Source organism: Leucopleurus acutus (genome assembly GCF_964270905.1).
Source record: "Leucopleurus acutus genome assembly, chromosome: 1".
NCBI lineage: Eukaryota > Metazoa > Chordata > Mammalia > Artiodactyla > Delphinidae > Leucopleurus > Leucopleurus acutus.
In genome coordinates this window covers 186219592-186233922 of record NC_139142.1, presented here as the reverse complement: position 1 = coordinate 186233922, position 14331 = coordinate 186219592, and the positions used below count along the sequence as shown (strand labels likewise).

The following is a 14331-nucleotide window of genomic DNA, read 5'->3' as shown; positions in this document are numbered from 1 at the left end:
TAACATATGAGGTAAATATTATTTGAGAACTGGGGAATTTGGCCAGTTATCACAGCTAAAATTTCATCTTTCAGACCTTATTTCCTTCTTTCTGTCCTTCCTTCCCATCCATCCTGTTCATACAACCTTGGCCTTGTTCCAGAAAACATTTAACATGATTTTCTAAAACTGTATGAAAATGCAAAATAAATCAAAATGAAAATAGCTGTTAACTATTGAAAATAGATGTCAGCTTTTTAAAAGTACATGTGTGGAAATATGTATTTTATAGGAAAAAAATTAGAATGGCATAGACCAGTATGTTAACAGTGGTGTTATTACAGGCAAATTTTTGTTTTCCTGTTTTATGGGTTTTTTTTCAAATTTTCTGTAGAATTGGAATTAGAATAAATTTAGAATTAGACCTTAAAAAGATATATGTTTTAGGGCTTCCCAGGTGGCGCAGTGCTTGAGAGTCCACCTGCTGATGCAGGGGACGGGTTCGTGCCCCGGTCCGGGAAGATCCCACATGCTGCAGAGCGGCTGGGCCCATGAGCCATGGCTGCTGAGCCTGCGCATCTGGAGCCTGTGCTCCGCAACAGGAGAGGCCACAACAGTGGGAGGGAGGCCTGCGTACAGCAAAAAACAAACAAACGAAAAAAGATATATATATATATATTTTTTTGCTGTATGTGGGCCTCTCACTGCTGTGGTCTCTCTTGTTGCAGAGCACAGGCTCCGGACGCGCAGGCTCAGTGGCCATGGCTCATGGGCCCAGCCGCTCCGCGGCATGTGGGGTCCTCCCAGACTGGGGCATGAACCCATCACCCGTGCATCGGCAGGCGGACTCTCAACCACTGCGCCACCAGGGAAGCCCCAAGATATATGTTTTAAACAGATGAGAAACATGTGGGAAAGAGAGAATTGGAAAAAAAAAAAAAAAAAAAGATGTTTCAGGGATAAGATTCCCAAAACAGAAGCCATAAAGTAGAGGAAGGTCACAGCACTGGCTCAGAACTTGCTCACAGTTTTATGAAACAATCAACTCTGACAATTCCATTTAGAATTGTACCAAAGAGAATAAAGTCTAAATAAAAATAACTCGGAATAAATCTAACTAAGGAAGTATAAGACACTGATGCAAGAAAGTGAAGACAACAAAGACAGATGGAAAAATGTACCATGTCCATGGACTGGAAGAATCAATATTGCTAAAATGACCATACTACCCAAGGCAATCTAGATTCAATCCAATGCCTATCAACTTACCAATGGCATTTTTCACAGAACTAGAACAAATAATTCTAAAATTTGTATGGAAACACAAAAGACCTCAAACAGCCAAAAAAATCTTAAGAAAGAAGAACAAAGCTGGAAGTATCACTCTCTCTGATTTCAAATTATACTACAAAGCTATAGTAATCAAAACAGTATAGTAATGGCACAAAAGCACACACAGATCAATGGAATAGAATGGTGAGTCCAGAAATGAACCCACACTCATATGGGCAGTTAATCTACTAAAAAGGAGGCAAGAATATACAACAAGGAAAAGACAGCTTCTTCAATAAATGGTGTTGGGAAAACTAGACAGCTACATGCAAAAGGATCAAACTGGACTACTCTCTCCATCCATGCACAAAAATAAACTCAAAATGGATTAAAGACTTAAACATAAGACCTGAAACCATAAAACTCCTAGAAGAAGGCATAGGCAGAGCGCTCTTTGATATTGCTCCTAGCAATATGTTTTTGGATATGTCTCCTCAGGCAAGGGAAACAAAAGCAAAGATAAACAAAGGACTATATCAAAGTGAAAAGCTTTTACACAGCAAAGGAAACTATATCAACAAAACAAAGAGGCTGCCTACTGAATAGGAGAAGATATTTGCAAATGATATAACTAATAAGGGGTTAATATTCAAAATAAACAAAGAACTCAACATAAAAAAACCACAAAACAAAAAATACCTAAATAATAAATGGGCAGAAAACCTGAATAGACATTTTTCCAAAGAAAACATTCAGATGGCCAACAAGTGAATGAAAAATGTTCAACATCTCTAATCATCAGGTAAATGCAAATCAAAACCACAATGAGATATCACCTCACACCTGTCAAAATATTTATCATCAAACAAATAACAGGTGTTGGAGAAGATGTGGAGAAAAGAGAACCCTTGTACACTGTTGGTGGGAATGTAAGTAGGTGCAGCCACTGTGTAAAACAAAATAGAGGTTTCTTTTTTTTTTTTTTGCGGTACGCGGGCCTCTCACTGTTGTGGGCTCTCCCGTTGCGGAGCACAGGCTCCAGATGCACAGGCTCAGCAGCCATGGCTCACGGGCCCAGCTACTCCGCGGCATGTGGGATCTTACCAGACCGGGGCACAAACCCGTGTCCCCTGCATCAGCAAGCGGACTCTCAACCACTGCACCACCAGGGAAGCCCTAAAATAGAGGTTTCTTAAAAGACAAAAAAATAGAACTACTGTATGATCCAGCAATTCCACTTCTGGGCATTTATCCCAAGAAAATGAAAACACTAATTCAGAAAGATAAATGCACCTCTCTGTTTAGCGGCATTATTTATAATTGCAAAGATATGGAAGCAAACTAAGTGTCCATCAACAGATGAATGGATAAAGAAGATGTGGTATAACAATGGAATATTACTCAGCCATAAAAAAGAATGAAATCTTGCCATTTGCAACAACATGGATGGACCTGAAGGGTATTATACTAAGTGACAGACAAAGACAAATACCATAGGGTTTCACTTATATGTGGAATCTATAAAACAAAACAAATGAACAAACATAACTAAACAGAAACAGTCACAAATACAGAGAACAAACAGTGATTGTCAGAGGAGAGGGCGTTGCAGGGAGGAGAGAAATAAGGAGGTGAAATTGTCAGAGGTGAGGGAGATTAAGAGGTACAAACTTTCAGTTACAAAATAAATAAGTCACAGGTATAAAATGTACCGTGTGGGGAATATAGTCAATAATTATGTAATAGAGAGCCCGCACACAGCAACGAAGACCCAACACAGCCAAAAATAAATAAATAAAAAATAATAATAAAAAAAAAACAATGAAATCAAAGGTATCACTACTCTAGAACTCTGGTAAGAATACCACACTTGGTCTTAGAGATGCTGGGTTACAATCCTAAGCTGTGGATGATATTTAGCTTTATAGCCTTGATCAAGGCTTCTGATGCTCCTGATACCCCAGATTATTAAAAGTAAAAGAGGCATGGTAGCTCTTGCTATGGCAGCTTGAAATGAAATAGCTGCTACAGAGAAGCTCACTCCAAGCCTGCAAACTCTAATAATACAAGGGTGAGATGATTCTCTCATCCCCCCACGAGTTATAATGAGAAAAATTCTAATTGCTCATAAAATGGTTTTCAAGTGTCTGCTTCAAGTAACTTCTCATTTATTTCACTGGTCTTTGGGGTCCCAACATGAAATGACTCAACAATAGATAATAATCTTTCTGGAAGAGATGGAGTAAAATTTAAGTAAAAAATGTCACACAAAATATGATAGCAAAATAGGAGAAAAAAGAAATAGATGTCAGATTTGATAGGAAAACAACATAGTAAAAAACCAACAGCCTCCTCAATTCTTATTAGAAATCAAAATTTTTTTTTTTTTTTTTTTACGGTACGCGGGCCTCTCACTGCTGTGGCCTCTCCCGTTGCGGAGCACAGGCTCCGGACGCGCAGGCTCAGCGGCCATGGCTCACGGGCCCAGCCGCTCCGCGGCATGTGGGATCTTCCCGGACCGGGGCACAAACCCGTGTCCCCTGCATCGGCAGGTGGACTCTCAACCACTGCGCCACCAGGGAAGCCCAGAAATCAAAATATTTTAAATGAGATATAAAAACTCAGAGTTTTATTTCCAGATGAGCATTTCTTTACAAGTATTATAATATACTATATACTCATAGATGAATTAGACAGAATTTTACATATTTTTTGTGATTTTAAGTGATCATTCATTGATTTATTGATCATTAGTTGATTTATTCATCTCATATGCCCTACCATCTCCTATACAAAGATCTTAACTAAAACCAATAAAATTCATTTTAATGCCTCAAATAAATATAAGGTTTTTTCTTTCAATCGTTCTTTATGTTGTATTCATCCAACCATCAGTATCTGGATTGACACAGAAAAAAACAAAAATAAAATAAATGCAATTTCTTTATATTAAAAAGAAAAGAAAGAAAGAGTAGAAAGGAACAAAAGAGACTCCCTCTAATAAGGTTCAACCAAGTAACTGAAATCTACCTTTCCTGCTCCTGCTTCATCCGTACTCTCTCCTCTTCTGATGTAAGGGAGTCCTGCATTTTTATTTTACCCGTTTTCTCAATCTTGTCATCTTTTCGATGTTTGCCAAACCTGTTGATAACAAAAAATTCTAACTTGTCAATATATACAAAACGTGTTGTCGTTCTTTTGGGATAAAGACCTATGCACTCAATGAAGTGTGAGCATCCTCAAAATGAGGCCCCAATGTCTCCTGCCCAGTGTTAATATTTTCAATCAGATTACTTTAATCCTTTTTAATTAGAACTTTCCAGAGAAAACCCTTTTTGGAAATGGACTCCATACCCATTTTTCTTTAGGCAACACAAAAATAACAACAAAATTCTTGCAGTTCGTTCTTATTAAACACACAATCCATAAATGTATAGAACAGAGTGCCGAGTACATCAGGTGTGGAGGATAAAACTCTGCATCAGAGTGGGGTTTTTTTAGGACTGCAGAATGATAATCTACAATCATCTTTTTTTTTTTTTTTTGCGGTACGCGGGCCTCTCACTGTTGTGGCCTCGCCCGTTGCGGAACACAAGCTCCGGACGTGCAGGCTCAGCGGCCATGGCTCACAGGCCTAGCCGCTCCGCGGCATGTGGGATCTTCCCAGACCGGGGCACGAACCCGTGTCCCCTGCATCGGCAGGAGGACCCTCAACCACTGCACCACCAGGGAAGCCCCCACAATCATCTTTTTAATGATCTCTCCATAAACAACTATTCTTTATTTTCACAGTCAGTTTTATTGGCAACATTCCTCATAGTCTAAACACTGACAAAAAAGGTCACATTTGCAAGGTTCAAAGTAGAAAGGATAATTTACACTGTGATCGTACTTTGGGCTCATTAAACTGAAAGCTTTAAGGAAGTCTCAACAAATACTGTTCCTAAATGTGATGAGAAGCTATCGCCGAATGTGGCATCTTTGACTTGGAAATCTGTATCTGATCAAAAAGAAACATGAGGAACAAACACGCAATTCAAAAACAGTGCACACACATTTCCACATATGGGCACTGAATTCGAGGCTCTCCAAAAAAACACTAATATTATTCCCTTCGGGCATCCAAAATACCTTAGAAACCTCAGACTTGGTATCCATTCTTTTTCCTGCTCTGTTACTTTTTTCTACTTTTCTCCAGACCATGTTGCCTGGAAGGCATGTGTTCCATCCCCTGAAATATAATATTCATCTGTAGTGATTTGGTCACCAGATGTTTCAAAAAAGACATCTTTTATAGACAGTTACTCAACTAAGCATTCATAAATATATAAAGTATACCAAGCATTTTCAGAGCACAAAGTAGGAATCTGGCTTATGGTGACAATTAATCATATTGAAAAAGAGACGAGTAAAAGAGTAGGTCCAAAGCTGATATAAAAGAGAAAAAAGTATTTCAATTACTGGTGTGGTTGGGAGCATATGTCTTCCTTTTTTGATATAAACCTGATGTCAAATACTGGTCTATGCAGGAAGTGTACATGGGAATATCTCATGGGTTCACCAAAGTAACACTACGTTGGAAATAAGTAAGGGAAAGCATTCTCAAGATGTTAAAATAGAAAAAAGTTAAAGTCTCACCACCACTATTCCTTCAAAATTATGTGTATTATTAAATGGCATTGAAAACTGCCAGTAAAATTAACTTCCATAAAGCAAATCTACCCTTAACTTTTAATGTTATTTAGAAATTAGAAGATCATTTCAGTGGTAAAACAGAGGAAAAAAAAAATGATGATGTCTCACAGGGGAGAAACTATGTACTATGCTTTTAAAACTAATAAATACAAAGCATTAAAAATAAAAACTTTCTCTTTCCGTTGTTTTTGTCAATATATCAATAATGCCTAAGAGTTAAGCATAATGATTGTCTTTATAGAATGAATTAATAAATGAAAGAGCAAACATAAACAACTGATACGTCCCAGGAGAAGCCAACATTTGACAAAAATTTATTGAGCAGCTAAGGACAGGGCTAGACAAATTCATTCGAGTGTCATCAGCACGTAGATGGTATTTAAAGCCCATGTGAATCCCATCATGAAAATTCTGCAACATTGCGGCACCTGGAAATATAAAATGTATTAAATTCTAACTTCAAGAAAAGCATCAAGTTCAAATCTTAATACATGACATTTATTTTTTTAATTGGAGTATAATTGCTTTACAATGTTGTGTTAGTTTATACTATACAATGAAGTGAATCAGCTATATGTGACATTTTACTTGTAATACAGATTCCTAAAGGTAAATCATTTAACCATTTAGTTTTTCAGTTCATAAATATCCTTCAAACAATACAACGTTGCCATATTGACCTGTTTTGTTTGTGTTGCTGGTTCACATTCTAGATTACATACATTCAACCCTGTACCATATTTGAGAAACACTACCATGATACAAGATATATCATCTATCTTTACCAAAAGGTACAGTTTAATCTTCCAAGAAGAATCTGCCCTTTGAGTTAATAATGTGGGGAAAAATTGACGTGGTTGACTTTCCCATGTTTTCAAGCAGTTTCGATATTTTCAACCCAAAACCTAACACTGAATTTAATCAGCTATTGTTAAAATCTTTTTTAAAATGGTCTTCGTCCTATTTTGTGAAGAAAGTTTCAGTTTTCTATCTCAGTCTACCAACTTTCAGTTTTTTATCTCAAATACACATGATTACAAAGAAAAAAAGAAACAAACCTATGAATCCCAACTCATATTTAGGAAGTGAATTTTTTTCTCATTGTATTTGATGCCAAAATATTAGTTTTCTCGGCTGCCTCATAATCACCAGAATATACTATTTTATTATTTGTAAATTTATTATCAAACTGTTATATTTTCCTTTTAAAAACTACAGCTTCAAGATTAATGTATGAAAACCTCAACAAACCATAGATAAAATGTTTATAGGTTAGCATTTGGACATTTCCCTTAACGCCTGCTTTAGTTAATAAATTATGTGATTTCTTTAAGGCATTCTATAAAAGCACAGCACATTACTTGTTAACTGGGGTAAAAATGGATCCCTCAGCTATAACTTTCTGACAGAATGAAATAAAGACTGTAAATGAAAAAAATATACCAACCATTCTAGAGTATAAAAAGAAAAAGGAATTAGCTATATCCTCATCACTCTAATTGCCAATCTATTCTAGTGTTCATCTTAATTTATAGTTGCTTAATTCTTTCTGAAAGGGGGACAGGGGAGGTCATTGAAAAATTTCAGCTACACATGGGCTCACAAAGTCAATTTCACAGCTGAAATCAGTAATCAACCTATGAAGACAATCATTTAATGGCAAGATGCTTAGAAACTTGGAGGACATCAATTACACTTATTTTATTATCTTTTAAATGTCACAGATGAATTTCAAATGGGTCATTTTCCAAGGAACAGCATAGCTGAAAAAACACTGTGCTAATAGTATGTCCAGGAAGCAAACCCATTCCCAGCAAAGAATCAGTTTCATCAGCTGCCTTCTGACCACCCCATACACATGTTCGAAGAGAAATGTCTGCCACCTCTAGAAGGACTTCTTGGTCAAATCTTAGGATGTATTAATACAGTAGAATGGCCTTTTTTTTTTTTTTTTTTTTTTAAATAGAGACAAAAAGAAAAATAGAGAGCTTGAGAAAAAACTGAAAGGGAAAAATTTCTCTACAGGTACTGCCCCATGGAGACAGAAGGGACAATGAAAAAAGTGCCAATAAGCCACTGAAGACTCCTTTCACAGAAGGATACAGTGGATGAGCCCGTCTTATCAGAGTGAAATTGATTGCAAATTTGCTTAAACATATGGCTTTCTTCATAAAGGATACAGCGATGTTTCCATTCAGCTAATCTCCAAGTAATGTGCCAAATGGGTTCTACCATGACGTGCTACAAATGAGATCATTGCCGTCTGCCAGGTCAGCCATATATATTATTATTATTGCAAAGAGTGATGGGCAACATGTGCACTTGAATGCGGGAAGGAGAAAACAAACAAACCAACAGTCACAATGGATTGCAACAAAATTCTGCTGGTTTTATACAGAAAGAGCCATCATGAAAAATTAACTGATAAGAGTTTTGTGCTTTTCAACCATCATTTTGGTTTTTAGCAAATTAATGTCATTTTCTCTGTGGTATAAATAACACTGAACTATTTTTACTATATTTTCTACTGCTACTAAAATTAGAGATCTTTAGGAAAGATTAGGCTGAATGATAACACACAGCATCCTGCTATAAATGAAATAAAAATAAAATTGGTTTTGTAATGAAAGGGCTTTTCCTAATATCATATTTGAAAACACAATAGAGGAAAAAAGAAAGTCTAAAAAATCTGCTGCCATATTTAAAAACAGATGAACAGACTATCTAGAACCAATTATCTTGTAAGTTTTGAGAAATAATTTTTAAAATAAGATTTTCTTCCAAAATAACTCACTGAAATGTCACCTAGAAGTCTGGTATTTCTCACTGCTAATTACAGAGGTCTTCATGTCTAAGGAGGGCTTTGCTATAAGACTTGTACTACTATTTACCCTAAGAAACGTATAGGTTAAGTGATGCTGCTTGGCTGGGGAGAGAAGTGAAAATGGCACAAATCCAAATTCAGTGTCAGCTACCAGAAGCCTTGCGTCCTCCCCCCACACCCAACAACTCCCACACTGGTATGGTCAACACAGTCTTCTAACTCCATCCCCTGCCCTATGTTTTCCCCTAATTTCTACATATGTGCACCATCACGTGATTTAATCATCCCTTTCTCCAGGAACTCGCTGTCTCTTTCTGGAACCTTCCAGTTTCTGGTGGACACATGTGTTGGTACAGCCATTGTGCTACCCTGTCTTTGACCACTGCCTGCTATACTAATGGGCCAGGGCCCTCAAGATCCTTGAGAGATGCCAGCTGCCCAGTGGGCCAAGTTCCAGAACCTGTAGAGCAAAACCGAAGACCATGTCCTGTGCCATTCCTGCATCCCCATCAGCAACCTGTATGCCTCAGGACACACGTTCACTCAAACCAAAGCAAAATCACCAGCTTTTAACCTCATTCCTCTGTAGTCCTTTGAGTGATACTTTTCCTAAATGGTTTTGGATCCAAGTTTCTCTACAAACTCTTTATCAGTTAAATCTCGTATAATCTTACCCTACATTCCTAGTGCCAGCGGTGACTCCCCTTAATTCATCACCCTGGTGATGAACTTAGGAACTGATTTTTGCCTTAAAGCCCTAAAAGGTAGCTGCTCTACATTTTAGCTGAAGAAAAGAAAAATCTAGCCACGTGTCTCTGCAGATTGTCCTAGTGCACTCCTGTCCAAGTGCACTGAGGCTCCACATGCACAGATGTCTGAAGATGGAAGCCTAGAGATGAGTCACCTTATCCAATGTCTTCATTTGACAGACAAGGAAATTGAGGCCCAAGAGGCCTGCACGCAGAGCTGTGCAAAGTCACCTTGCGAGTCAGGAACAGCGCTCAGTTCACCTCAGTGAGTTTAAGAGACCTTGATGGGGGCTTCCCAGGTGGCGCAGTGGGTGAGAATCTGCCTGCCAGTGCAGGCGACGCGGGTTCGAGCCCTGGTCCGGGAAGATCCCACATGCCGCAGAGCAATGAAGCCTGTGCGCCACAACTACTGAGCCTGTGCTCTAGAGCCCGTGAGCCACAACTACTGAGCCCACGTGCCACAAATATTGAAGCCCGCACCTAGAGCCCGTGCTCCACAACAAGAGAACCCACCACAATGAGAAGCCTGCACACCGCAACGAAGAGTAGCCGCTGTTTGTGGCAACAAAGACCCAATGCAGCCAAAAATAAATAAATAAATTTACTAAAAAGAAAAAAAAAAAAAGAGACCTTGGTGGGTCTGAACTTGGACACTCCTAGAGAAAATGAAATTCCCAGACCCATGAAGTTCACTCCTAAGTGAGACATAGAACCGAGCACCTGTTGAAGGCTCTTTTGCTCACTTAACAACACTTAACTAGAATTTATTGAATTCTTCTTTATGTATACTTGATCTCATTGATTCCAATAACCGGCATATGAGGTACGTGTTCTTCAGGGGAAACCTCAGGAAGCACAGGGCGATTTAGTGATTTAACAGGTCATCTAGCAAGTAAGCAGCAAAACCGGAATTCTGGCCCAAGACTCTTCTTATTACCACACCCAGCCACCTCCCAAATCGGCCAGTCACTCTATGCTTTTATACTGAGAGCATCTGGTTAAAACACCTTGGGTGAAATCAGTGAGATCAATCTTGTATTGCTGGGCAGCAAGGAGGTCCAAGGGACACTGTTGCTGCATGAACTTTTCTGTGAAGGCCAGGAGTTCAGACGCAAGGTCAAGAACGGATTCTAATCATTGGAAAGGATCACACAAACTGCCACGTACTCGTTTTCAGGACGTTGCCAGTATTTCTAAGTGCAGCCACGCTCCAGAAGTCAACGCTGTCTGCGTAACGTATGCAAATCATGCCGGGCGACAGCAGAAGCGTGTCAAACCGCCCAAACCCAGTCAGAGGATAAGACAGCAAGTCCCTGCGTGCATTTCTCTTGTACGATGATGAGCTCGTGGTTTCTGGCCCTACCTTTTGTGTGTGTGTGTGCGCCTCGGCCTCCATTTGATAAATGAGGGGAAAAGGGTCCTTTCTAATGTGTCCTTCCCATACAGGATCTTCCATATTTCAGTGACATTTAAAGAAATTGCTACCATGATTGTGTACCGATTTGCTCAGCAGTGGCTTGTGGCAATGCTGGATCAATCAGGCAAAAGAGGGCTGATTAGGAAAGGCAGAAAGCTCCCATTTAGGCAAAAAACATCTTGGTAATCAACCATGATGAGAAGCAGCCTCGGAAAGGGTGCATGACAACTTGATAGTGCTTTTGTCAAATGGGATGCAGTTTTAAGTCAGCACAGGGTAGCAGGGGTTCTCTTTAAAAGGAAATCTGCAGACTTGAGAATCATTATTTGATTGTGTACGCTTTTCATCAGTGCTAGTCTGATTAGATTTAATAAACTAAATTTGTGTTGCTTGGCATCCAGGAAAAAAATAAGTGACTTTTTTTTTTTAATAAAGAAAATATAGCTTCTCCTTAACCAAGCTAGAACAGCCTTCAGACACGTGATGTTCCCTTAATGGACAACATATCCTTCTCAGGACCCCCATTAAATGCCCTTAGAAGTGCATTCTTCCCCTGCGTCGTGGCCTGTGTTATCGAATCAAGGATGCACAGATATGCCTAGTAACCCGACACTGCAGGAGTCCAGGACGGATACGGACAAGGAAATAGCAAAGCAATTAAGAAACTGAACCCAGCACATTATCAATTTTGACTTTATGAGAATCATCATAAACTCCAAAGATCTTAAAAACCAAACCAAACACACACACACACACACACACACCCCAAAAAGCACGGGATCCAGATATAAAGGCTTAAGGAAAAAAAAAAAAAACAAATAACAAGCAAGCACAGTAATCCTTCAAAACATAAGATGAACACATAAATAACTCTGAAATAATATTTATAATCTATACTTAGAGCCATTCAAGTCAAATGACAGAAGATGGGTGAAAGTATATCTTAATTATATTAAAGCTTCCCTGACATCAGCTAGTCCGTGGACCACACTACATACTTTCTGTAGTAAATAAATTCCTCTTTGTAAAAAGGGGTCCATCAGTAATGACTGTTCCATACAGGATTTTTATAAGGCTTGATGTACCTCATTTTTTTTCAAAACATACCCACACAGGTAATCAAAGTACGCTAACCCAAAACACCAAACACGCAAAGGCAAATAATACGCTAAGTAATTGTCTTTGTTTCCCCCCAGCTACTACATTGACTTTATAATAAATAATATATATATTATTACATATAAGATTAAAATGTATACACACACACACACACACACACACACACACACAATATAGTAAAAACAAGACACAAGTCTGATTTTTCTAAATGCTTAATTTGGCATTGAAATCAGCCATGTCCACTTTAAATGATTTTGAGAGAGTCTGTCCCACAACTACTTCTCTGGATCCTTTCTTTACCACTATACTCCTAATTCCTGCACTGTTCATTTTAATGCATTATTGTTTCATAATACAATACTACAAATTGCAAATTACATTTGGCTCAAGGAGTGATTATGAAAAATACTATCACTGCTGCCTTTGCTAGAATAACTCTGATAATAATGAGAGATTGATTGAGCTCTAAGCAGCCTGAGTGATGAGAAGGGTCAATTGGAACATTTGTATTAAGCTTCTTTTGTTAAACCCAACACTTTGCCACGTTAGAGGCAAATAATCACACCCTATATCTGGTTACCATGGTTTTCCTTTTCCTAAAGCATCAGAACAATTTAATACGTGGTACTGCCCCAAAGGCAGTTCCTATAAGAAATGTTAATGAGACCTAAGTCAAAAAACACATCTATGTAAAAGGGCACTTGAAAGAAGAAAAAGTAAAAGATAGAATGATACTTTACAAAATACCTTTTTTTTTTTTCTATTAGGACAAAGTCAGGAGTATTTAGTAACAAAGATAATTCTAATAATTTCTGTTACCATCTGCCTATCTGATGCTCAAACTGGCATCCAGGTTATAAATGCTGAGAAAGTAACGCAAACACACGCACAGCTTAAGGGTATCTTTTTTGACTCAGAAATACTCACCCTCAGTTAAATATGTATTGTGCTTCAAAGTCTATGTTTTGACTATTGATACGAGATACCTAATTACAGGTACAGCTAAAACACCCTCCAATATATTCTTATCCTTATGTTTACAGAGCAAATGAAAGTGGTAAAGACAGATAGATAACGTGGTCATTGGCGTTTGGGGGAGGGGAGGAAGGAAACAACTCCGGGAAACTATGAAGGATTAAAACTTCCCCAAAGATCTCATTATCTGTAAAGTTAAGGTGTCAGTCAGCACTTTTTTCTGTCGATGATAGGAAACAATTTCTGATGATTCACATTTCTGAGAATACTCTCTGCAGAGTAAATTAGGAGTCAGAGCTTTTCATTTTTTATCTTTCAGTTGATTTGCATATTCAGATTTAAAATTAAGGAGCTGACTGACCCTTTCTTTTAAGGCCCAACAGGGCTGTGCAGGCAAATTACCAAGTGCTGGAGGCCACACCTAATTCTTAGACCAAGAAAAACAAGCAATCCCGTCCCGGGGCTGTGGCTCGTCCGGCCTCAGCGCCCACACCCACCGTCTACCTGACTCACATCACCCTCTTCCTGGCAAGTCTAACACATACAGAAGGTGACCGTGTGACACCAAAATCTGGCAATGGCTCTTTTCTTTATTCTTCTGTGCTGGGGCTTCACTCCACCAGGATGCACAGCACTGAGTATTGTTTATGACTCACCCGTGGGTAAGAACCCAGCTGGTAACTGCGATCCACAGTCTTGGGATGGGTTCAGGGATCGAATGACGGGGGCTCAGGAGGAAGAGACAGGTTTAGGGTCTCCCCTCCAATCAGCACACCCCTCCTGGGAAGGGGACATGAAATCTGACAGACGGCCAACCACCACATTTTCCCTTATTTGTCTAAAGAGTTCAACAAGCATTCCAATACAGAACTTGTAGATCTGTGCACTGGCCTGGAATTCCTCTCATCCCAACTCACTTCCACCTCCTAAGAACTGTCACGTCTGCTCTGCCTGTTGTGTGGTCTGAGGCTCCATGACTCTCTGGCAAACACAAGGCGTAAGTGGGGCTCTGTCAGAACACGCATGTTTGTCCAACAAACCCTCCTGGAACCAGAGCCAACACTACTCACAGTCGGTTTAAATCCCCACATCTCCCCAGTTACAGCAGCTGTTACAGGATATCATTATGTTGCTTTTCCTGGGGTGAAGTTCGACCTGTCTGGTCTAAACTAGTATAATCATGGTATATTAGTAAACCTCATTTCACTGAGGGCAATACACACACACACACACACACACACACACACATATATATGTATACACACATATTTCTGGAGAGAAATAAACTATACATCTTTTTT

At 38.9% G+C, this 14331-nt stretch overlaps 1 protein-coding gene across 10 annotated transcripts in view; it reads right to left on the bottom strand.

The window, feature by feature from the left end:
* PARD3 (par-3 family cell polarity regulator) overlaps window positions 1-14331 on the bottom strand; it is a 634176-nt gene that overhangs the window by 176309 nt on the left and 443536 nt on the right. For all 10 annotated transcript variants that reach the window (XM_082847455.1, XM_082847464.1, XM_082847462.1 and 7 more), the window contains one exon: window positions 4282-4392. In XM_082847455.1, coding sequence (XP_082703581.1) covers window positions 4282-4392 — 111 coding nt within the window. The remainder of the gene's footprint in view (window positions 1-4281; window positions 4393-14331) is intronic.